Genomic DNA, 25,941 nt, shown 5'->3' with positions numbered 1-25,941 from the left:
CGGGGCTTCCCTCTAGGGGGCAGTGTTGCATCTCACGACCCAACAAGTTGCACTTTGCAGAAGCTAAATAATACAACGCTACAGTATCCAAACATTCCTTTATGAAGGTGTTAAATACGTGTGTCTGTTTTTGGGGTCATTGGTTATAGCATAATTGTGAGGTGTTTTTCAAATATTATAGTTAACATTTTTTGTTTTGATGTCCAAAAATTGCTAGAATTAAATAGAAGGATACTTGCATGACTATATTTTTAGAATAATAAAAGATACCTGATGTATTGTTATTAAAACACAAAAAAAGGGGGGGAAAGTTTTATTCATATCAACCGGGATTAATGACGTGACACTCGGATTTGCCAATCCTATCCGCCCGGAGAGTGTTCAACCCCCTCACTCCCCGGTCCGAAGCCACGGCGTGCGCGCAGGCACAATCCACGGTTTGGTTCCCAGCGTGGAAAGTTGGGACAGCCCACTATCCTCACAGGTGTCTCGGCACGAGCAGGAATGGAACATTTTTGGTGAAATGCAATACTTTTTTTCCCCCCCCCTCAAAGCCGCAAACTAAACAGGTAAGAAAACACGCTGCGTATTTACGCGCAGCCGACATTTGCGACTTAACTTTGCGACATGCACGATGATGTTTCTTATGTGCCATTTTTCTTTTTTTTTCTTTTATTTTTTTTTTTTTAGGTGGTGCACTTTCTTTTCCTCTGGTAAATAACATGGCACACCGAGCAGAGTCGCTCACTTTCAAACGGAGAGCCGCCGCAGCTCCAGCAGAGGATCGATTGCGTGCCAAGTAGTGCGCTTTTTCGGGGAGTGATCCTGCGGCTCTGCCGGGGCGAGAAGATCAAACACCCGGGGGAAGACATGGAGCGGCTCCGGTGCGTGAGGCTCGCTGCACTTTTGTGCGCAGGTAAGAAAACACTTTGTGCGGGCATCACTTTGGCTCCGTAAGCGTAATGGGTGTGTGTGCATGATCATTATGAGGAGTCCTTGAATTAACTTTTATGGAGTCGTTTATATTCGTTGGGGAACAATCATGAAATGCAAATGATCTCCCCTTTCAGCCGAGAAAACATATATATAATTTATGAGTCTCACAATTAGCTGTAAGCTGTTTTGGCAGAATCCAAAATGACTTGTAATATTAACATGGATGCATTGTGACAGCATCCTGGAGTGTGTGCATCGCAGTCTGCAACACAAGATACAAAAATATACACGTTTAAATAGTTTGTGTGTGATTTAGTGGTGTGGGGGTACCGATATTTTGGTACCAGTACCAGTACTAAAATTATTTCGGTACTTTTTGGTATATTTCTAAATAAAGGGGACCATAAAAAATAGGATTATTGGCTTTATTTTAACAAATACATTTTAGGGTGCAGTTTCTTCTTGCAGTTAAAGGCCTACTGAAATTAGATTTTCTTATTTAAACGGGGATAGCAGGTCCATTCTATGTGTCATACTTCATCATTTCGAGATATTGCCATATTTTTGCTGAAAGGATTTAGTAGAGAACATTTACGATAAAGTTCGCAACTTTTGGTCGCTAATAAAAAAGCCTTGCCTGTACCGGAAGTCGCAGACGATGATGGCTCCTCACATCCTCACATTGTTTATAATGGGAGCCTCCAACAAAAAGAGCTATTCGGACTGAGAAAACGACAAGTTCCCCATTAATTTGAGCGAGGATGACAGATTTGTGGCTGAGGATATTGACAGCGAAGGACTAGAAAAAATAAATAAATAAATAATGTAAAAAAAAAAAGGCGATTACATTGTGATCGATTCAGATGTAATTAGACACATTTACTAGGATAATTCTAGAAGATCCCTTATCTGCTTATTGTTTTAATAGTGTTTTAGTGAGATTTTAAAGATTCTAAATACATACCTCGAGGTCGGATGGCTGCGGTGAACACGCAGTCTCAGAGAGAAGCCGAAGAGCCAAGCTCACAGCTGCCTTTTTTGACATGACAGCTGCTGCAGGACGATGAATAATCCAATGATGTATCCGGTAAGATATATATCACAATTTCCCCATCCAAAAACATGCTGGTTGACGTAGAGAAAACATGTTCGCTTGACCGCTCCGCTTCACAACAAACAAAGAAACACCAGCTCTGTCTCGGTGCTAAAGACAGCTGCAACCCACCGCTTTCCACCAACAGCATTGTTCTTTATAATCTCCATTATTAAATGAACAAATTGCAAAAGATTCAGCAACACAGATGTCCAAAATACTGTGTAATTATGCGATTAAAGCAGACGACTTTTAGCCGTGTTTGGTGCAGCGCTAATATTTCCTAACAGTCCGTGACGTCACGTGTACGCGTCATCATTTCTCGACGTTTCCAACAAAAAACTCGCGGGAAATTTCAAATTGCAATTTAGTAAACTAAAAAGGGCCATATTTGCATGTGTTGCAATGTTAATATTTCATCATTGATATATAAACTATCAGACTGCGTGGTCGGTAGTAGTGGGTTTCAGTAGGCCTTTAAGTCCGTAAATAAAATAGTGAACATACAAAACAACTTGTCTTTTAGTAGTAAGTAAACAAACAATGACTCATAATTAGTCTGCTGACATATGCAGTAACATATTGTTGTGTCATTTATCTACCTATTATTTTGTCAACATTATTAAAATTAATTATCAATCTACTTGTTAATTTACTGTTAATATCTGCTCACTTTCTCTTTTAACATGTTGTGTTTGCACTTCTGTTAAAATGTAATAATCACTTGTTTGATACTTTACAGTAGTGTTTTGGATGATACCACAAATGTGGGTATCAATCCGATACCAAGTAGTTACAGGATCATACATTGGTCATATTCAAAGTCCTCATTTGTCCAGGGACATATTTCCTGACTTTGAAAACATAATATAATTTTTTTTTAAAATAAATGATGTTGTGATGCCAAAAGTATCGACGTAATCATAGTAGTATCCACTAGATACCTGCCTGTAGTGGATGTTAGGTGTAGATCCACCAATGGCATTTTTTTACATTCTGATTTCAGTGAGCTACGATGTGTAGTGAAGCATCTTTAGCTATTCCTCGTCCTGCAGGGATGATACTTGTTAGAAACTCACTTTATTTGTTGCCATGGAGACCAGGATTAGTGATTTAGAAGTAGCTAAAACATAGCCGGCAGCGGATGGACGTTAGCCGCTAGCTAGCTAGCCAAGTCTTAAAGCACCTCTTCCTGATCGCCTTTTATTATTTTAACTTCACCTTAATCTTTATTTTTTACACCAAAATGCAACCATTCTCCCTTTTCTGTCTACACACTGTGTCTGCTTGTAAGTACTCTGTGTGTGTGTGCGCTGCTGAACATGCTCCTCTGCTCGGAAAACCAGCAATGTCACGACTTGCCTTCGACGTGGCCGCTGGGTGGTGGGGAGTGTGGGACCGGCATGTTGCAGAGATGGTATCGTACCGAAAATGATTCATTAGTATCGAGGTACTATACTAATACCGGTATACCGTACAACCCTAGTGTGATTTGGAGGGATGTCGGTGTAACATTTTGAGTCACTTAGCAGTGAAATCTGGAGTCTAGGTTCAGTTTTTTGCAACAAAACAAGTTGTTGTTGGATACTGGTAGATTGATTTAGTCCAGTGGTTCTCATCCTTTTGTCACCAAGTACCACCTCAAAAAACACTTGGCTTTCCCAGTACCATCATCAAGACACAGTACCATAGTAGCTTAAGTATTCAATAAAAAACAAGGCAGATGTTTTATTAAACATGTATATTTAAAGGCCTACTGAAACCCACTACTACCGACCACGCAGTCTGATAATTTATATATCAATGATGAAATATTAACATTGCAACACATGCCAATACGGCCGGTTTAGTTTACTAAATTACCAATTTTAAATTTCCCGGGAGTTTCGTTTTGAAAACGTTGTGTAATGATGACATGTACGCAAGACGTCACGCGTTTTTAGGAAGTATGAGCGCTACGCACACACACAGCTAAAAGTCGTCTGCTTTAACCGCATAATTACACAGTATTTAGGACATCTGTGTTTCTGAATCTTTTGCAATTTGTTCAATTAATATTGGAGGAGTCACAGTAGAAAGATGGAGTTGGGAAGCTTTAGCCTTTAGCCACACAACCACACGGTGATTCCTTGTTTAAAATTCCCGGAGGTGAAAATTTACTATGGTTCAGAGTGGTCAAGCGAACATGAATCCAGACCAAATGTCAACCAGCAGGTTTCGGTGAGAAAATTGTGGTTAAAATGTCGCTTCTTACCGGAGATCAGCTTGAGCTTGGGCCGTCCATGAAGCTGCCGTCGACTTCCCCGAGACACTGTGCTTCAACACCTGGTCGTGGACGTACACCTCCGACTATCAGGTACTATTTAACTCACTGAAACACTAGCAACACAATAGAAAGATAGGGGATTTTTCAAAATTATCCTAGTAAAAACATCGGAATCCGTCCCAATGCAATCACGTTTTGTTTTTTTTAACGTTTTTGTTTTTTGTTTTTTTTCTAGTCCGTCGCTATCAATATCCTCAAACACAAATCTTTCATCCTCGCTCAAAATAATGGGGAAATTGTCATTTTCTCAGTCCGAATAGCACTTTTTGTTGGAGGCTCCCATTAAAAACAACGTGAATATGTGAGGAGCCATCAAACATGTGACGTCATCGTCTGCAACTTCCGGTAGAGGCAGTGCTTTTTTATTAGCGACCGAAAGTTGCGACTTTATCGTGGATGTTCTCTACTAAATCCTTTCAGCAAAAATATGGCAATATAGCGAAATGATCAAGTATGACACATAGAATGGACCTGTTATCCCCGTTTAAATAAGAAAATCTCATTTCAGTAGGCCTTTAATGTTTTTGTCCACTGTAACATTACACAGTTTGAATAGCGACACTTTGTTTGAATATAGAAAATAAAACACTGTATTTTAATCAAGTGATTATTTGTTGTACCGCTAAATGGGGTACGTAAATCACTGGTTTGGTTATTAGAAGATGACTGCAGATGAAACAAGTATTTTATAGTACCCTAAAAATTGTCTGAATATCAGAAACTGAAATCAGAAGAAATATAACAGAATCCCTGATGACCTCAGGGTTATCGGCCGTGCTTGTGGGGGCGCTTTTGTGTCAGGGTCCTGGTGGCCATGGTCTGATGACCTCCTGGTGCAGGTGGCTCCTGTGATAGTGTTTACTTACATGTCTCCTCTGTACTCAGCTATGCAATCATTTGTCCATATAGTTGCATATGTCAATGTGTGTTTGTTCTTCGTATCTGTATCCGTGCGTACGTATGTGACAATGGGGGATATGGATCACTGGCGTATTGTTTTTAATTTTGTAAAGCACTTTGCATTTCTTTTATGTATAAAAAGTGCTTTATTAATAAAGTTTGATTGATTAATTTAATTATTCTATTTGAGTTCAAATCTGGAAAGTTTTTAATTTTTGAAAATCTTCACCCGAACAAAAAGAATGTTGACAAAATGCTCACATTGATATGCTAAAAGGATGTTATGTGTATGCCAGGCCAGTAGTTGGCGATATCACCTGTCAGATGAAAATGTCCTTTGTTGGTGTACCATATAAGGCAGTGCTTCTTTAACTTGTATATATATTTTTTCCAAATACCACCTGAGAAAAAACCTTAAGCTTTCCAGGTACCACCATAATGACCAACATTGGAATACAGTAGCATGGTAGGCCTAAATGTTTATTAAAAACAACTTTGATGTTTATTTGACAAGTGTATTTAATACTTTTGGCTACTGTAACATTAGACAGCTTGAACAGTAACATTATGTTTGAATATAGGAAATTAAAATGCTGTACTTTAATCAAGTGATTATTTGGCTTACCACTAAATGGGGTACGAAAATCAATGGTTTAGTCATCAGAAGATGACTGCAGATGTCATATATGATCCCCCAAAAATGGTCTGAATAAAAGAAACTGAAATCAGAAGACCCAATTATTCTACTTGAGTTCAAATCTGGAATGTTTTTCATTTTTGAAAATCTTCACTCAAACAAAAGAATGTTGACAAAAATGCTCACATTCATCTGCAAAAAGGATGTTATGTGCATGCCAGGCCAGCAGTTGGCGATATCACCTGTCAGATGAAAATGTCCTCTGTTGGTGTACCATATAAGTCAATGGTTCTTAAACTTTTATTAATTTTTTTTTTTCCAAAATACCACCTCAGAAAAAACCTTACGCTTTCCAAGTACCACCATAATGACCAGCATTAGCATACAATAACATAGCAGGCCTAAATGTTCATTAAAAACAAGTCAGATGTTTTATTAAGTGTTTTTAATACTTTTGGCTACTGTCGCGTTATACACAGTTTGAACACTGACACAGTTTTTGAATATTTTTTTAACTGATTATTTGGCGTACCACTACCACAGTTTGAGAATCCTTGATATAAGTCAAGTCATCAGTTATGTTACCTAATGGGGAGAAACACAACGTGTGAGTGATTGGGAGAAAAGCTCTGACTCCTTTGGGGCGTAGGCATTTGGCATCGCTAGATCAGTTATATTTTTTAGGGAAAATACATCTTACATTTGGGGGTAAAAATGTAAAATCTGGAATGTATTCCATTTTTGAAAAGCTTCACATGAACAAAACAATGTTGGCAAAAAGATTCCTGTTCACATTTAACTACAAAAACGGTGTTCTATGCATGCCAGGCCAGTAGTTGGCGATATCACTTGTCTGAATCGAATGTCCTGTATTGGTGTATATTTACTGTTTCAACAGTTTAATTTCAGCTGACATAATACTGGAACCAAATTTTGTTGTTGACCAACTTTAACAATACATAACATTGAAGAATGTAGGACTGCTGATAAAACATTATCGCAATAAATATGTAATCGATATTGATAAATGCCATCAATAAAACTTTCGATATATATATATATATATATATATATATATATATATATATATATATATATATATTTTGGTCGGCGAATGAAGTATAATTGGTTGCATGAACAAAGGCACTTATGGTTTGGTAAGCTAAATTTGGTCCAATAGTATTGAAATAACAATTACTGCATAACAAATTGATTTCCATACTTAAATGGGAATAGCAAACAACATTACACACATGTAACTTCCTGGCAATAAAACTGCAAACAGATGCTGTTCTCGGGTTTCTCAATGTTTACATCTTCACACCTTGAACTATTTTGTTACACACATTAAGCATTTCTTACATATTCCTTATTGATGCACATTCATTTTGAGAGGTTAGGGGTTTATTGTGACTTTAGAATTTTCCACGGTTGTGTTGGTATTTTGTTTCCTTTCTGCCTTGATTTCTGAGGGGATTATAATCCAAGGATAACGTGTGAGTGACTGGAAGAAAAACTCTTAATTCCCTTGGGGAAAAATAATGTGGCGCCACCTGCTGGTGTATATTTATGAATCTCTAAACCTGTTGTTTTTTAACACTTCGAGTGTTATCTAAAGCTGTTTTAACTGTGTTTTTTTTTATTGACATCCAGCCTCAGACATTTCTATCCATTACATCATATTCACATACATCATATAGCTGTTGTCTGCCCTAAATGTCAAAAATATTTTTTGTTTGTATCCTCATCATACCCCCTCCCCCTAAAAAAGCAAAAAAAAAAAACATAAGAGCAAATTTAAAAAAAAATATATATACAAAAAATAAATAATACATTGATAATAATAACAACATAAATACAATAAATATAAACTAATACATATATGCATGTATACACATACACACATACATACACACACACACACACACACATATATATATATATATATATAATATATATATATATATATATATATATAAATGATAAATAAATGGGTTGTACTTGTATAGCACTTTTCTACTTTCAAGGTACTCAAAGCGCTTTGACACTACTTCCACATTTACCCATTCACACACACATTCACACACTGATGGAGGGAGCTGCCATGCAAGGCGCTAACCAGCACCCATCAGGAGCAAGGGTGAATTGTCTTGCTCAGGACACAACGGACGTGACGAGGTTGGTACTAGGTGGGGATTGAACCAGGGACCCTCGGGTTGCGCACGGCCACTCTACCACTGCGCCACGCCGTCCCATATATATATATATATATATATATATATATATATATATATATATATATATATATATATATATATATATATACATATATATATATATATATATATATATGTATATATATATGTATATATATATATATATATATATATATACACACACACACATATATATATATATACATACACACACACACACATATATATATATATATACACACATATATATATATATATATATATTTATATATGTATACACACACATATATATATATATATATATATATATATATATATATATATATATATATATATATATATATATATATACACATGTAGGGAGTCCTTTTGTTTTTGGAAAGCAGTGCACTAATTCTAGAAATTAAAGTCAGGCTTATGGGGTGTGATATAATTGGCCCAGATTTCCCAGTATGAAGTAAATTTCTCCAATTTATAATTAATAATGGCATTTATCTTCTCCATGTGATATATGTCCATTCTGGTTTCCATGCATTACTTCAAAGTTGGGCTCTCCTGGGATATCAATTTCCTAGTGATGGTCTTTTTACAAGCCACCAGCCGGATATTCATTAAGTGTTTATCTTTCTGAGGTGCAAGTCCAAAAAACGAAGTTTTAACGGTGTGTTTTATGATGATATATTTAATATATAATAAAATATATCTTACATTTGGAACAATAAGTGAATTTTGACATGCTTTTTGATGGTTGGTTTGCATTACTTGTCGCCAGAATCTTCATATACTGTGGTACACTTTTCTTTTTATTTTTACATGGTGAGGATGTTTTTTTTTAGCCTTCAAACTGAAATTACACCAACCCCACTAATATATACAGCGAGTTTAGGTGCTTGGAAAATGAAATAGCGCACATTGACCTTTTCAACAGTTCTGCTTTCTTGTCCGGGTGGCAGAGAGCAAGTGAGACATTCAGTTTCACACCTTAAAGCCCTGTTGTGATGTTTTCATAACCCCTATCAAATCTTGCCCAAACCTAATCAGAATTACACTGTCGAGCAACAAGGGGTTTTCACACAACTAAACTTAAAGGGCCCCTGTAATACTGACAGTTCTTGCACTTATTTCATAGTTCTGGACCTAAAAATAATGTATGTAGGTAAAATTACTGGCTAGTTTTAGTGCTTACATACGTAGCAAGTCTACTGACAGCTAAATCTTCGAACTGTACTTTACTTTATATTGGAAATGGCAACAGTGAAGGATGAATGCCCACCAGGATAGAGAAATAGGAGTTTATTGACTACGGCGCGGACTACAATGGCAGACGCGTACAAATTTTCGGGATTTATGCAGATCCCAAATACACGTCAGCAATTACCAATAGGTAAAAAAAATGCATAATATTGTGAAACAACGTCTCTTAAAGGCCTATTGAAATGAGATTTTCTTATTTAAACGGGGATAGCAGGCCATTATGTGTGTCATACTTGATAATTTCGCGATATTGCCATATTTTTGCTGAAAGGATTTAGTAGAGAACATCCACGATAAAGTTCGCAACTTTCAGTGTTATGAGAAAGCCCTGCCTCTACCGGAACTCGCAGACGATGACGTCATAAGTGTGCGGGCTCCTCACATATTCACATTATTTTTAATGTGAGCCTCCAACAAAAAGTGCTATTCGGACCGAGAAAACGACAATTTCCCCATTAATTTGAGCGAGGATGAAAGATTTGTGTTTGAGGATATTGATAGCGACGGACTAGAAAAAAATAAATAAATAAAAATCAAGTTAAAAAAAAAAAACGCGATTGTATTGGGACAGATTCAGCTGTTTTTAGACACATTTACTAGGATAATTCTGGGAAATCCCTTATCTTTCTATTGTGTTGCTAGTGCAGCGCTCATATTCCTTGCGTACACGTCATCATTACACAACGTTTTCAAGACGTAAACTCCCGGGAAATTTAAAATTGTAATTTAGTAAACTAAAAAGGCCGTATTGGCATGTGTTGCAATGTTAATATTTCATCATTGATACATAAACTATCAGACTGCGTGGTCGGTATTAGTGGGTTTCAGTAGGCCTTTAATAGGTGCCTTTTTGGGATCCTTATTAGGGCTGGGTGATATGGTCTTTTCTTAATATCTCTATATTTTTAGGCCATGTCTCGATACACGATATATATCTCGATATTTTGCCTTGGCCTTCAATGAACACTTGATACATATAATCACAGCAGTATGATGATTCTATGTGTCTACATTAAAACATTCTTCTTCATACTGCGTATGAGGTGACAGTATGTGACGTATGTAAGAAGGTGCGACTGCTTGTCTGTGAGAAGGAGACACAAGAAAGAGCGAGAAGAGCCTGTAGTGTAATGCCCGCAGCTAAAAGCAACGGTGTGAGAATTTATACTCCAATATCACCATATGGTCATTTTACATATTGCACTGAGACAAACCCGCAATATATTGAGTATATCCATATATCGCCCAGCCCTAGCCCTTATACACACACACACACACACACACACACTGGTTATCATTTGGAATGGGGACCACCCTTTCTACAGGTTGTGGGGGCATAAAAAAATTAGGTAAATTGGCCACTGCCCAGTTAGCTCATACACATCTTTATTTTTTTTTCAATTGTAATTTTTTTTAATTTTTTTTTCATCAAATCAACATAAAAAACACAAGATACACTTACAATTAGTGCACACACACACACACAGACACACACACACACTGGTTATCGTTTGGAATGGGGACCAGGTTTTTGATCATGACTTGTGTGGACCACCCTTTCTACAGGTTGTGGGGCATAAAAAAATAGGTAAATTGGCCACTGCCCAGTTAGCTCATACACAACTTTATTTTTTTTTCAAATTGTAATTTTTTTTTTTTTCATCGAATCAACATAAAAAACACAAGATACATTTACAATTAGTGCACCAACCCAAAAACCTCCCTTTTTCATGACAAAGAAACCCCACCCCCCCACCACCCCCACCACACCCTGCTGTGCCGCGGGACAAATTATCAAGCGTTGACCGGAAAAATGGTTGGGGACCACTAATTTTGGGGAACAGTTGTTTTGTCCCCCTACTGTCAGAAGTCCCCTAAAGGTTACTGTGTAAACAGAGCGATGTCCCCATTAAGTAAGCATTACCAGAACACACACACACACACACACACACACACACACACACACACTGTATTGCGCCGACAATCCATCAAACGTTGGAGCTTTGCAGCTAATGTGTCTCTTATGTGTGACTGCCATTTACCGGTCACCCTTATCGTTACACCATGTACCAAATAAAAATGCTTCAAGGTCATTAAGCACAACCAGAATTAATACGTACATTAAGCACACCAATTTATAAGGCGCATTGTCGGTTTTTGAGAAAATGAAAGGATTTTAAGTGTGCCCTACACTCCGAAAAATACAGTAGTCAAATGTCCTCCGCTTGTCATAAATGTTGACATTGGTTGGCGAAAACTATGATAAATGCTAATTGAAGCTGACCACTAAAACATAGTAGTAAACCCAATATTGATCCAAAACTCCTTTGGGCATCAGCAGGTAATAATACACCCAGCCAGTAGTCAGCCACATCTTAACTCTGCGACCAAATGACATATTGTGGCTTTTTTTTCCCTATGGGCTGTATACACTGACAGGCACATAGTTGTAAGGATTTCAAGCATGCTATCTCACCGACTGTCAATGCATCAGGAATGGTTCCATACGGATTGCTACAGTATAAAGGCAAATATGTGATAGTTTGGCAGGTTGGTCACCTCTTTGTTCAATAGAAAAGGTCTCACAAGAGATGAGTGCCAAGTTATGATTTTTTTTCCAGCAAAAGTTGAAGAATATTTTATTAATGAGAGGAAGGTTTTCCCATGCTGCAGATTTCCCAGTCACACATTTCTGTTTTGGTTGGATATTTGATTAAAAAGTATTTGATTGCCTATAGCAGGTGTGTCAAACTCAAATACAGAGTGGGCCAAAATTTAAAACCGAACAAAGCAGCGGGCCCGAGGTTGAACAAATTAACCTTTTATTTGGGACCCAAACAAGTTTTGCATTGAATCTTGAACAAGCAAGGCTTACAGTATATACATTTATAGTGACATGCAAAATCGAGTTTCAAATGGGACGGCGTGGCGCAGTGGGAGAGTGGCCGTGCGCAACCCGAGGGTCCCCTGGTTCAAATCCCACCTAGTACCAACCTCGTCACGTCCGTTGTGTCCTGAGCAAGACACTTCACCCTTACTCCTGATGGGTGCTGGTTGGCGCCTTGCATGGCAGCTCCCTCCGTCAGTGTGTGAATGTGTGTGTGAATGGGTAAATGTGGAACTAATGTCAAAGCGCTTTGAGTACCTTGAAGGTAGAAAAGCGCTATACAAGTACAACCCATTTATTTATTTTATTTAAATAATAATAATAATTAAAAGAATATCAATGGCATATCAAATAAGATTTTAATAAAAATGGAATGCCTCTTTTCGTCGGCGGGGTTGAGGTGGACGGGGTTTGGTGGTAGCGGGGGGTGTATATTGTAGCGTCCCGGAAGAGTTAGTACTGCAAGGGGTTGTGGGTATTTGTTCTGTTGTGTTTATGTTGTGTTACACTGCGGGTGTTCTCCCAAAATGTGTAATTCTTGTTTGGTGTGGGTTCACAGTGTGGCACATATTTGTAACAGTGTTAAAGTTTTTTATACGGCCACCTTCAGTGTGACCTGTATGGCTGTTGACCAAGTATGCGTTGCATTCACTTGTGTGTGTGTATGAGCCGCATATATTATGTGTCTGGGCTGGCACGCTGTTTATATGGAGGAAAAGCGGACGTGGCGACAGGTTGTAGAGAACGCCAAAGGCAGTGCCTTTAAGGCCCACCCCCAATATTGTTGCCCGCGATGAAATTCAGGAGGGACACTGAACTTCAGCAGTCTCCTGGGAAAATTGGGAGGGTTGGCAAGTAAGAGTATTAGCGGTGAATGGGGTGTTATAGCAGCGGGCCAGCTCTAATGTTAATTATATACTGCCTCAAGGGCCAAGTGAAATTACACACCGGGCCAGAGTTTGACACCCATGGCCTATAGGGTTGGGCGATGTATGGATCTACACGATATATCGCGGGTCTGTCTCTGTGCGATATAAAAAATGACAATATCGTGATGTTCGAGTATACGTTCTCACGCTGCGGGCATTACACTACAGGCTCTTCCCACTCTTTCCTGTGTTTCCTTCTTACAGACAGCAAGCGCATCTTCTTACATACGTCACATACTGTCACCTCATACGTCGCATACGTATACGCCCTCGTGGAGCAGAGAGGTAGCAGCATGGGTAATGTTAGCTGTGATGCTAGCAAAGCCGTGCGAGTGGTGATACGAGAGAAAGAAGGTGCGAATCTGGTAACAAATGAAGGAAGAATTAGTTCCCAAGAAAAACAGCAGGGGGTCAATTGTCTGGCGGTGGTTTGGCTTCAAGCCGGAAGATGTCGAACAGACAACCATAATTTGTCAAGTTGCTACCAAAAATAGCATTACTGCTAATATGTAGGATCATTTGAAAAGTCACATGCTAATAACTGTTTAATAAAGACAGTTTTGGTCATTTGACTTAGTTGTGATTTCCTTCTCTGCATGAAAGTTTAAAAGTAGAATATATTAATGCAGTATGAAGAAGAATGTTTTAATGTAGACACATAGAATCATCATACTGCTGTGATTATATGCATCAAGTGTTAATTCAAGACTAAGGCAAAATATGGAGATATATATCATATGTCGCAATATGGCCTAAAAATATCGAGATATAAAAAAAAGGCCATATCGCCCAGACCTAATTGCCAATGGGAAAAACATAAAAATGTATATATGCGATGGAAAATGCAAAAACTCAATGTTCCCTTTTTCCGTATCCAGTAATGCACCAGTTGCTCAACTACCTACAGCTGACTTTATGTTAATCTTCCTTAGATTTGTTTTGACTAAAGCAACAGTGCTTCTGCTGAATGCTCATTCACCTAAATACTAATCCCTGTATTCCAGACAAAATCATTTCAACAGAAAACATCAATTGCTCATAGTAACTTACTGTGGTCGTTATTAATAACTTCTTACAAATGTTTTTTCTTCCTCGCCGAATGCAGCATCGTTGTCATTAATCCTTAAATGCATTGATTAAAAGGGCATTGCTCCAGACAAGAGTGGCAGTAACTGGGCCTGTGATTTAAAGGCGGGTCGGTTGGTGTTGTGTAAAGGATCGATAAAGCTCAAAAAGAATGCTGATACAGTACGTTCAAATCTGCAAATCTCTAATCCACTATCTGCATATTGCATTAAGAAGGTGACTGCTTAATGGTGACTCGGCATTAAAAGCAGAAAGGTAGTACCCAACAGACACAGCAGTTAGTGCTGTTTTTCCAGTTTGATATTCATTGAATTAAACACAGAAATCATGAAAAACATGACCGAGGTGTGTGTTTAGCCAACTTGGCAAAGATGTGCGAGTATAGCACTTTTACAATCTGCTCCACATTTAAGCAGTAGGAGTTATAACAGCAGCCAACAACTTTAGGTGGACATTTATCCATGAGAATATCGATAAGATGCTGCTGGTATGTTTGACAGGGACGATACCGTAGAAGTCTGCTTTGCAAAGTGAATCCTGTACATTATTATTATGTTACTAACAAGAGAAAAACCCAAAAGGGGTAGGCCTCCACCAGGCCCTAAAATAAGTCCGAAATCCAGATGCTGATCCTGATTATTCCCAAAGACTTATCACCTGTACCTAATACAATTTGTTGCACCTAATACCATTTCTGACATTTCCACATAGTTGAATCAAAATATGGCCATAACTTTTGAGCTCTTTATAGCGGATGACATAAGCAGAGTGAAGCCTCTTGTCAGTCCTCCATTGTCTTTGTCTCTGTGGGTGGAGGTGGGGACCTGGCATACACATACATAGAAGTAGAGGCTCGTAACATATTTGTTACTGAGAAGCACCGCATTTTAACTGTAAAATCTAATAAAATATATTTGAAAAAAAAAGAAGCACCGCGGGGTAACAAAAAAATCAGGAGGGAAAACAAAGGTGTTTGAATATTTCGGCTTCAAACGAATGAGCAAGATGAGCCCATCAACACGGACAAATGAGCCTTTATTGGAAAGTGATAGCAACAAAAAAATAGAAATATGTTGACCTATTTTATTTCAATATGTTCAATATTTATTGAAGTGCAATTTTTGCCAAGAGAAATTGCAAGTCTATTTTGTTTGGTAACAGTTTAGGATGGGGAACATATTCACTATTAATTAATTGCTAATAAAAGTAACAAAGACTTAATTTTGAGTTATTTGTACACTAGGGGAACATATAAGGGTTAGGGTTACTAGTAAGCAATAATTCTGAGGTTATTGAGGGAAAACTCTTAGTTAATGGCTTACTGCTTGTATAATAAGGCCATGCAGAATAAGGCATTAATAAGTACTTAATAATAACTAATTATGAGCCAATATGTTACTAATTTGCATGTTAATAAGCAACTAATTAATGGTAAATGTGTTCCCCAAAGTGTTACATTTTATTTTGTTGTTGTTTACATATTTAGGATAATTACAAACATCCGTCCATCCATTTCCTACCGCTTTTTCCCTTTGGGGTTGCTGGTACTTATCTCAGCTACAATCGGGCGGAAGGCGGTGTACACCCTGGACAAGTCGCCACCTCATCACAGGTTAATTACAAACCGTTAAAGTGTATTGCTTTTAAAAAGAATACTTGCGTAATTATATAATATGATTACAATAGTGCTTTATTTGGTCTTGATATAACGCTGACTATAATATTATTAATCAGCAATAATTTGTGGGACAATATATCGTCCAGCAAAATAAAAATTTTAACTAGATTTCATCATAATACCGTTTTATTTTAAATCCCCATTTCCCATGTCCTGAAGTCTCTTCTATCAAACCTTAAATGTCTTGGTGCCTGAAAAAAAACTTGCATTCAACGTGACTAAACCGAGACACTGCCTCTTCCATTGGAGATGAATATTTGCGTGACAACAAAATGTCTAATTTGGTCGACAAGAGAGACCAAAGAGGACTTTGAAGACCACAGAGGGTCTCCATACAACACCTTGAACAGTTGTCTTGTACAATAACAGGCGGCCATTTATGTTTGATGGGTAGTTCTTGAATTAAAAGGCTTTAATGAGCCCCAATTAACACGTTTCCAATGAGCTCGCCGTCTAATCAACCTTGTTATAATGAAGCTTAGTAAGCCTCACTGTGCTTTCTTACATTAGCTATTTTGTCTGTTCAGCTTTTGTGTCTGGCTAATGTGCTTTGCTTGGCTTCACACTCTCGGTTCATCGCCTGTGCTTCTTTGCTTTGCAGTCTTTTTGAATATTTGTTATTATTCAATGAACATTCGCAGTTGCAGTCATAACCGCAAAAAAAAAAAAAATAGCTTTCACCTTTTTTTTTTTTTTTAGAAAGGCTGGGGAGGATTTTGTGGATTACGCTTATTCCGGGCTGCTTTATCTCAGTTAGCACAGTGGGAGACTGACGAAAGAGGAGGAAAGCTCGAGATTTAAAACCGATGATCTTATGCCAACATTACAGCTGTGAAATGTAAACTCTGGAGAGAAAAGTCTTGAGGGATATTACTTTAACGTCCCCTCGCCTTTGAAAGGAAGAAGGGGATTGGCTACTTGCCAGCCATTGCAATTCTATTTGCCTGCAGAATCAGCTGATTTTGTAAAATGTTCTTGCAAAATAAAAAAATATATATTTCCTTGTCGCTTATGTTCAAAGGGCATAGTGATGAGCTGAAATGTTCATTAGCATAAAGAACCAGCATCCTTAATGGAGTCCCTCTTGGTTTTCTCACCAATGCCAGTGTTACAATTCAGGATATTTTTCCTATAGATTCTAATGTTTTAGTCAATACATACATTTGTTGTTTGACCTGGGTAACACTGTTACATCCGCATTAAATAAAGTTACCATGGATGATGGTGATATCAAGTTGAAGGGGAGACTTAGATGATTAAATTCCATTCCTGTAATATTTTTTTGCAAGTACAAAAACTCCTGAAAATAAATCTGGCAGTCATTCCCCATAACAATATTTCAAATTTGATTAATCCGTAGATGATTTCAGTAGTGCAGTTATACTTGGAAGAACCCCTTCCCATCGCCAGACTCTACAAAATTGGACCCCATTTCCTCGCATAGATGCTCAGTACATTTCCATGCTCTAAATTAGTCTCATTTCTCAAATATTAAATTTTTTGTATTTTCACAGCTTCCTACGTGTGAAGTCTTAGTGTCCATGCACACGCTCTAATGCAGTGGTTCTCAAACTTTTTTTGTCATCCCCCACTTTGGACAAGGGGGAGTTTTCAAGCCCCACCTGCACCCATCGCCACAACAGAACGCTAATGCCAAGCTTAACATTTTCAAATTTATTGAACATCAAGTAACATTCAAGTCAGGGTTTCCCACACATTCATTTATTTGTGGCGGCTGGCCACGAAAGAATTACGGCCGCCACAAATTAAAAAAAAAAAAAATTTCGGCTTTTGACTCGCTTGACCGCTCATAAAAGCAGTGGGACTCTGTCTGTGAATGGAGCTTGTAGTTACATATTATACAAATACGATATAAATATGTATATAAATATGTACATAAAGTGTTGTAATTATATTCCAACTCCGCGTTCTTCTTGGACATTGCCGTCGCAAGAATACAATAATAAAAATTTTTTTTTAAGTGAAATTCCCTCCCGTTCCTCGCGCCCCACCTGTCATGTCTCTATTCCCCACAGGTGGGGCCCGTCCCACACTTTGAGAAACGCTGCCCTAATGCTTGTTCCTTGACTGCACTTAAATGTGGAATATATTTACATTCTATTCTATGTACAGGAGATGACAGTATTGTCCTGTTTAAGAGGGTCACAACATTGAGTCAGGTCTGGAGCTGAGGGGGCGTGGCCTCCAGCTCAGCCTGAATTTCGGGAGATTTTCAGGAGAAAATTTGTCCCGGGAGGTTTTCGGGAGAGCTGCTGAATTTCGGGAGTCTCCCAGAAAATCCGGGAGGATTGGCAAGTATGGGCACACCAACAGCAGAAATCATTAAAAAAACGAAACTCAGTTGACAGTTACAAGTCGTTGTCGTATAGTTGGATATGACTTTAAAGCATAACCAAGCATGCATCACTATAATAGCTCTTGTCTCAAAGTAGGTGTACTGTCACCACCTGTCACGTCACACCCTAACTTATTTTGATTTTTTTGCTGTTTTCCTGTATGTAATGTTTTAATTCTTGTCTTGCGCTCCTACTTTGGTGGCTTTTTCTTTTCTTTTGGTATCTTCCTGTAGCAGTTTCATGTCTTCCTTTGAGCGATATTTCCCGCATCTACTTTGTTTTAGCAATCAAAAATATTTCAGTTGTTTTTATTCTTCTGTGTGGGGACGTTGTGGATTGTCATGCCATGCTCGGATGTACTTAGTGGGCGGCGTCTTTGCTCCACGGTAAGTCTTTCCTGTCGTCCAGCATTCTGTTTTTGTTTACTTTGTAGCCAGTTCAGTTTAATTTTTGTTCTCCATAGCCTTCTCTAAGCTTCAATGCATTTTCTTAGGGGCACTCAAATTTTGTTTATTTTTTGTTTAAGTATTAGACACCTATTTACCTGCAACGCTGCCTCCCGCTGTTTCCGATATCTACAAAGCAATTAGCTACCGGCTGCCACCTACTGATACGGAAGAGTATTACACGGTTACTCTGCCCAGCTCTAGACAGCACCGACACTCAACAACAACACATCATTTGCAGACTATAAAATACTAGTTTGCAAAAAATATTTTGAACCCAAATAGGTGAAATTAGATAATCTCCCACGGCACACTAGACTGCCGCGGCACAGTGGTTGAAAAACACTGCAATAGCAGACAGCAACAAGAAATAAACTTGGATTGCACTACAAACATGACGCTACTACCAATAATGTCTTGGGGCGGATGCAGGTCCGAAACAAAAAAGTTGCAGAGCATTTTTGACGGAATTTCCGGACAAAGAATCATGTAAACAAAACTTTTGAATGTCTCAGGGTTGATTCATTGTGCTCTGTGGATTGATGGAAGGAGTTTTAAGTCCAAAGGAAAATGCCATTGCTATTGTTCTTCACTATTTAGAGAGTTGTGTGGCATACATCCATCCATTTTCTACTGCTTGTCCCTTTTTTGGGGTCGCGGGGGGGGGGGGGGGGGGGGGGGGGGTGCTGGAGCTTATCACAGAGTTATTGCTAATCAGTTTGGAGTGCACAGATGCAGCGTGAAGAGGTTTGTGTACTTGTTATTATTTGCCTTTAATATACACCTACTGAGTGTGGATAAAACAATGTAAAACTATTATATTCATCACTTAATTACTGTACATGTTTTGTCGCCTTGGTCCATGACGACTTCAAAACTGATATTACAAGCAAAAAAGAAAATTTAATACAATTAGAGATGTCCGATAATCGGCCGATAAATGCTTTAAAATGTAATATTGGAAATTATCGGTATCAGTTTCAAAATTATCGGTAGCGGTTTTAAAAAAATTAAAATTTAAAACGCTGCTGTGTACACGGACGTAGGGAGAAGTACAGAGCGCCAATAAACCCTAAAGGCACTGCCTTTGCGTGCCTGTCCAGTCACATAATATCAACGGCTTTTTACGCACACAAGTGAATGCAAAGCATACTTGGTCAACAGCCATACAGGTCACACTGAGGGTGGCCGTATAAACAACTTTAACACTGTTACAAATATGCGCCACACTGTGAACCCACACTAAACAAGAATGACAAACATCCGCACCGTAACACAACATAAACACAACAGAACAAATACCCAAAATCCCTTTCAGCACTAACTCTTCAGGGACGCTACAAAATACACCCCACACTACCCCCAAACCCCCACCACAACACCCCCACCCCCAAACCCGCCAACCCCGCCCACCTCAAACTCCTCATGCTCTCTCAGGGAGAGCATGTCCCAAATTCCAAGCTGCTGCTTTGAGGCATGTTAAAAACAAATAATGCACTTTGTGACTTCAATAATAAATATGGCAGTGGCATGTTGGCATTTTTTTCCATAACTTGAGTTGATTTATTTTGGAAAACTTTGTTACATTGTTCAATGCAACCAGCGGGGCATCACAACAAAATTAGGCATGATAATGTGTTAATTCCACGACTGTATGTATCGGTATCGGTTTATATCGGTATCGGTAATTAAGAGTTGGACAATGTCCGAATATCGGATATCGGCAAAAAAGCCATTATCGGACATCTCTAAATACAATCGTTGTTTACGGACTTTCCTGCTCTTCAATAGACACCATAGCCTGTTTCCTCATGCTCTTTCAGTGTTTACTCAAGAATCGTAAAGAAAACGTCAGAAGAGGGTGCACACTAGAGTACTAGTGACTGACATTCTTTTTTTTTTCTCGTGCTCTTCTTTTTCCTTAAGTATTGACTTTTAATCTTTCTGCCTGTGAGGGTGATCCTGGTTTTTGGGATCACATTTTGGTGAAGTCTTTAAAGTTTTTTCCTAGCCAATCTTTGACTAAAACATTTCTTCTTCAAAGTCAAAATCATTAAAATGACCGATGCAAATTGTACTCATGTGGCTTGGTCCGTCCCATTTTGCGCGAGTCAATTTGACTGAGATTTCCATATTTTCCCCATATTCCCATCATGTGGAAATGTCTCCAGACTGACCCCTTCTTTAGTTTTATTGCTACCATTTGCAACAAATTACACACAAAAATAACACGATTCAGGATGAGGATGCTGCCAAAACACAAGCTGCAATATGACTTTGCATCCATTCTTCTGATGGTGACACATTTCGGAGCTAAATGTAGGCATTCCAAAATGTGCTGTAAATTGTTAGAAAACAAGTCTACAATCACTACTGTGTCTATTTTGGGGGGAATTTTACATGTACAATAGGAAGAGGGTTTTTATGGCCCGATTCATTGTGGTTTACCTGACACATGAAACGAGACACATGGGATGGGGAGGAGGTGCACTATTCACCCTAGCCATCAGACTGCAGTAGATCATTGAATATCGTAATGCAGTTTCAGCAATGCAGTCTGCTGAAAATGATAGAAAGTGCCTCTCTACACAGCAACTGACGCTGTGGTCAAAGTTGGAATTGCGACAAAATTCCAACTTTAACCACAGCGTCAGTTGCTGTGTAGAGAGGCACTTTTTATCATTTTCAGCAGACTGCTTTGCAAAATGAGTTAACCCCCACTAGTGTCGTCCCGATACCAATATTTTGGTACCGGTACCAAAATGTATTTCGATACTTTTCGGTACTTTTTGACACTTTTCTAAATAAAGGGGATCACAAAACATTGCATTATTGGTTTTATTTTAACAAAATATCTTGCAGTACAATAAACATGTTTCTTATTGCAAGTTTGTCCTTAAATGAAATAGTGATTATACAAGACACCTTGTCTTTTAGTAGTAAGTAAGCAAAAAAGGGCTCCTAATTTGCTGTGTAGAGAGGCACTTTCTATCATTTTCAGCAGACTGTATTGCAAAATGAGTAAACCCCACTAGTGTTGTCACGATACCAATATTTTGGTACAGATACCAAAATGTATTTTGATACTTTTCTAAAAAAAAGGGGATCACAAAACATTGCATCATTGGCTTTATTTTAACAAACAATCTTGCAGTACATTAAACATGTTTCTTAATGCAAGTTTGTCTTTAAATGAAATAGTGAACATACAAGACACCTTGTCTTTTAGTAGTAAGTCAGCAAACAAAGGCGCCCAATTTAGTCTGCTGACGTATGCAGTAACACATTGTGTCATTTCTCATTCTATTGTTTTGTCAAAATTAGGTGGTGGAAAATGTAATATTAATCTACTTGTTCATTTACTGTTAATATCTGCTTATTTTTTGTTTTAACGTGTTCTATCTACACTTCTGTTAAAATGTAATATTCAAATAGTACATTCCATCCATCCATTTTTTTACCGTTTATTCCCTTTGGGGTCGCGAAGGGCGCTGGTGCCTATCTCAGCTAGAATAGGGCGGAAGGCGGGGTACACCCTGGACAAGTCGCCACCTCATCGCAGCAAACAGTACATGATCTCCTATTGAAAACACTATTCTAGAAAAACACATCAACTTATTCCTCATCCCAACAATCATCACAATAGTTGATGTCTTATTTTCTGTTTATAAATATATCTTTGTCTGTAAGGTAACTTTTCCAGAGCAATTTCCAAAGTCTAGTGCAAGTACTGTACCGTGCAGTGATGGATGAAGGCTGGCTTGGCCTATGTGCAGGAGTGTATTGTGCGCCGGGCTCCAGGGAGCAGCACAAGCAAACACTGCACCAGGGAGCCATATGTCATACTGGATGGCTCATAACATAGAAGTCATACTCCAAGAAACTACAATTCAGGATACGTTATGGTTGATTAACAGTGCATCAATATATTGGGTTTAATAGGTTCCTTTTTACAAACCCCGTTTCCATATGAGTTGGGAAATTGTGTAAATATAAACAGAATACAATGATTTGCAAATCATTTTCAACCCATATTCAATTGAATGCACTACAAAGACAACATATTTGATGTTCAAACTGATAAACATTTTTGTTGTTGTTGCAAATAATAATTAACTTTATAATTTCTTGGCTGCAACACGTGCCAAAGTAGTTGAGAAAGGGCATGTTCACTGTGTTACATCACCTTTTCTTTTAACAACACTCAATAAACGTTAGGAACTGAGGAAATTAACTTTTGAAGCTTTGAAAGTGGAATTCTTTCCCATTCTTGTTTTATGTAGAGCTTCAGTCGTTCAACAGTCCGGGGTCTCCGCTGTCGTATTTTACGCTTCATAATGTGCCACACATTTTCGATGGGAGACAGGTCTGGACTGCAGCTGGGCCAGGAAAGTACCTGCACTCTTTTTTTATGAAACCACGTTGTTGTAACACGTGGTGGATCTGGCTTGGCATTGTCTTGCTGAAATAAGCAGGGGTGTCCATGAAAAAGACGGCGCTTAGATGGCAGCATATGTTGTTCCAAAACCTGTATGTACCTTTCAGTATTAATGGTGCCTTCACAGATGTGTAAGTTACCCATGCCTTGGGCACTAATGCACCCCCATACCATCACAGATGCTGGCTTCTGATCTTTGCGTCGATAACAGTCTGGATGGTTCGCTTCCCCTTTGGTCCGGATGACACGATGTCGAATATTTCCAAAAACAATTTGAAATGTGGACTCGTCAGACCACAGAACACTTTTCCACTCTACATAAGTCCATATTAGATGATCTCGGGTCCAGAGAAGCCGGCGGCGTTTCTGGATGTTGTTGATAAACGGCTTTCGCTTTGCATAGTAGAGCTTTAACTTGCACTTGCAGATGTAGCGACCAACTATATTTAGTGACAGTGGTTTTCAGAAGTGTACCTGAGCCCATGTGGTGATATCGTTTGGTGATTAATGTCAGTTTTTGATACAGTGACGTCTGAGGGATCGAAGGTCACGGTCATTCAAAGTTGGTTTCCGGCCATGCCGCTTACGTGGAGTGATTTCTCCAGATTCTATGAACCTTTTTATGTTATTATGGACCGTAGATGTTGAAATCCCTAAATTTCTTGCAATTGCACTTTGAGAAACATTGTTCTTAAACTGTTTGACTATTTGCTCTCGCAGTTGTGGACAAAGGGGTGTACCTCGCCCCATCCTTTCTTGTGAAAGACTGAGCATTTTTTGGGAAGCTGTTTTTATAACCAATCATGGCACCCACCTGTTCCCAATTAGCCTGCACAACTGTGGGATGTTCCAAATAAGTGTTTGATGAGCATTCCTTAACTTTATCAGTATTTATTGTCACCTTTCACAACTTCTTTGTCATGTGTTGCTGGCATCAAATTCGAAATTTAATGATTATTTGCAAAAAAAAAAATGTTTATCAGTTTGAACTTCAAACATGTTGCAGGTTCGCAGCTTTCTGCGGGGTCGTTCTCGCAGAAAGGCAGACGGACTACTCGGGATATGGCGTGCAGGTATAAACATGATTTAATCTTGAATCTCAAAAAAGGTGAAAACATAAAGGCGCACGAGGCGAAAGCACAACTTGACGCAGGAAACAAAAGTATGGACATGAAACAAAAGTAGCTAACTGGCATGAATAAACAAAAAAACTTACTTGGCATGGCATGAAAAGAACAGAGGCATTACATGAAACAAGCAAGACTTACTGTGGCAAGAACAAAGCAAGAAATGAACAATGACGCCGGGCCGACTGACCGGCAATTGCAGGCTTAAATAATGACTCTGATTAGTGCTCGGGTAGCAGGTGAGTGGCCGAACACTAATCAGAGACAGGTGAACATAATTTGCAACAATGGCAACCAAAAAAAACTCAGGAAGGTGCACAAACAGGAACTAAAGGAGTCTTAAACAAAACAGAACATAACTAAACAAAACATGATCACAAGACATGACAGATATAACCGAGAGAATCCGGTTATTTTTCAAAATAAAAAAGACTTTTCAAAATAAGAGATTGTTGAAGCTCAGATAATAAATAGAACGGAAATAACTAATTATTTCTTCCGCGGCCCGGGACCAATCGATCCACGGACACACCACATTACACCACTGCATCCGACGCTTTGCATTGGACTTGATGATGTATGGCTTAGATGCAGCTGGTCGGCCATGGAAACCCATTCCATGAAGCTCCCTGCGTACTGTACGTGGGCTAAATGGAACATCACATGAAGTTTGGAGCTCTGAAGCAACTGATTGTACAGAAAGTCTTTGCACTATGTGCTTCAGCACCCACTGACCCCTCTCTGTCAGTTTACCTGGCCTACCACTTGGTGGCTGAGTTGCTGTTGTTCCCATACTCTTCACTTTTCTTATAATAAAGTTGACTTTGGAATATTTAGGAGCGAGGAAATTTCACGACGGGATTTGTTGCACAGTTGGCATCCTTTGACAGTTCCACGCTGGAAATCACTGAAAGCGGCCCATTCTTTCATATATGTTTGTAAAAACAGTCTCCATGGCTAAGGGCTTTATTTTATACACCGGGCCAAGTGATTAGGGCACCTGATTCTCATCATTTGGATGGGGGGCCAAACACTTTTGGCAGTATAGTGCAGCTTTAGTACTAATACTAAATTGTGATGATATAAAATACAGCCATGTCCAGCAAAGGTGTCTTAAAACCATACATGTTGAGCGTGGTTGCAATCAGAGCAGCTTGATGGTGTATTAAAGGCCTACTGAAATGAGATTTTCTTATTTAAACGGGAATAGCAGGTCCATTCTATGTGTCATACTTGATCGTTTCGATATATAGCCATATTTTTGCTGAAAGGATTCAGTAGAGAACATCGACGATAAAGCCCTGCCTTTACCGGAAGTATGTGCGCGTGACGTCACGAGTTGCAGGGCTCAACACATATTCAAATTGTTTTTAATGGGAGCCACCAGCAGTAAGAGCAATTTGGGCAGAGAAAGAAACAATTTCCCCATTAATTTGAGCGAGGATGAAAGATTTGTGAATTAGGATATTTATAGTGAAGGACCAGAAAAAAAAAAAAAACGACGGCTCCGGGCGGCGGCAGTGTGAGCGTTTCAGATGTAATTAGACACATTTATTAGTTCTGGAAGATCCCTTATCTGCTTATTATTTTAATAGTGTTTTAGTGAGATTGTAAAGATTGTAAAAACATAC

At 38.6% G+C, this 25,941-nt stretch overlaps 1 protein-coding gene across 1 annotated transcript in view; it reads left to right on the top strand.

Moving 5' to 3' along the window:
* The first annotated feature begins 281 nt into the window (after positions 1-281).
* The window catches only part of si:dkey-112m2.1 (transmembrane protein 132C), a 591,189-nt gene continuing 565,529 nt past the window's right edge, over positions 282-25,941 (top strand). Inside the window, exons 1-2 of the mRNA XM_061876686.1 lie at positions 282-569; positions 691-916. Coding sequence (XP_061732670.1) covers positions 871-916 — 46 coding nt within the window. The 5' untranslated portion in view covers positions 282-569; positions 691-870. The remainder of the gene's footprint in view (positions 570-690; positions 917-25,941) is intronic.

This window comes from Nerophis ophidion, linkage group LG17, assembly GCF_033978795.1.
Source record: "Nerophis ophidion isolate RoL-2023_Sa linkage group LG17, RoL_Noph_v1.0, whole genome shotgun sequence".
In the NCBI taxonomy this organism is placed as follows: domain Eukaryota; kingdom Metazoa; phylum Chordata; class Actinopteri; order Syngnathiformes; family Syngnathidae; genus Nerophis; species Nerophis ophidion.
Note: the sequence above shows the minus strand (reverse complement) of the source record. Positions and strands in the feature narration are given on the sequence as shown.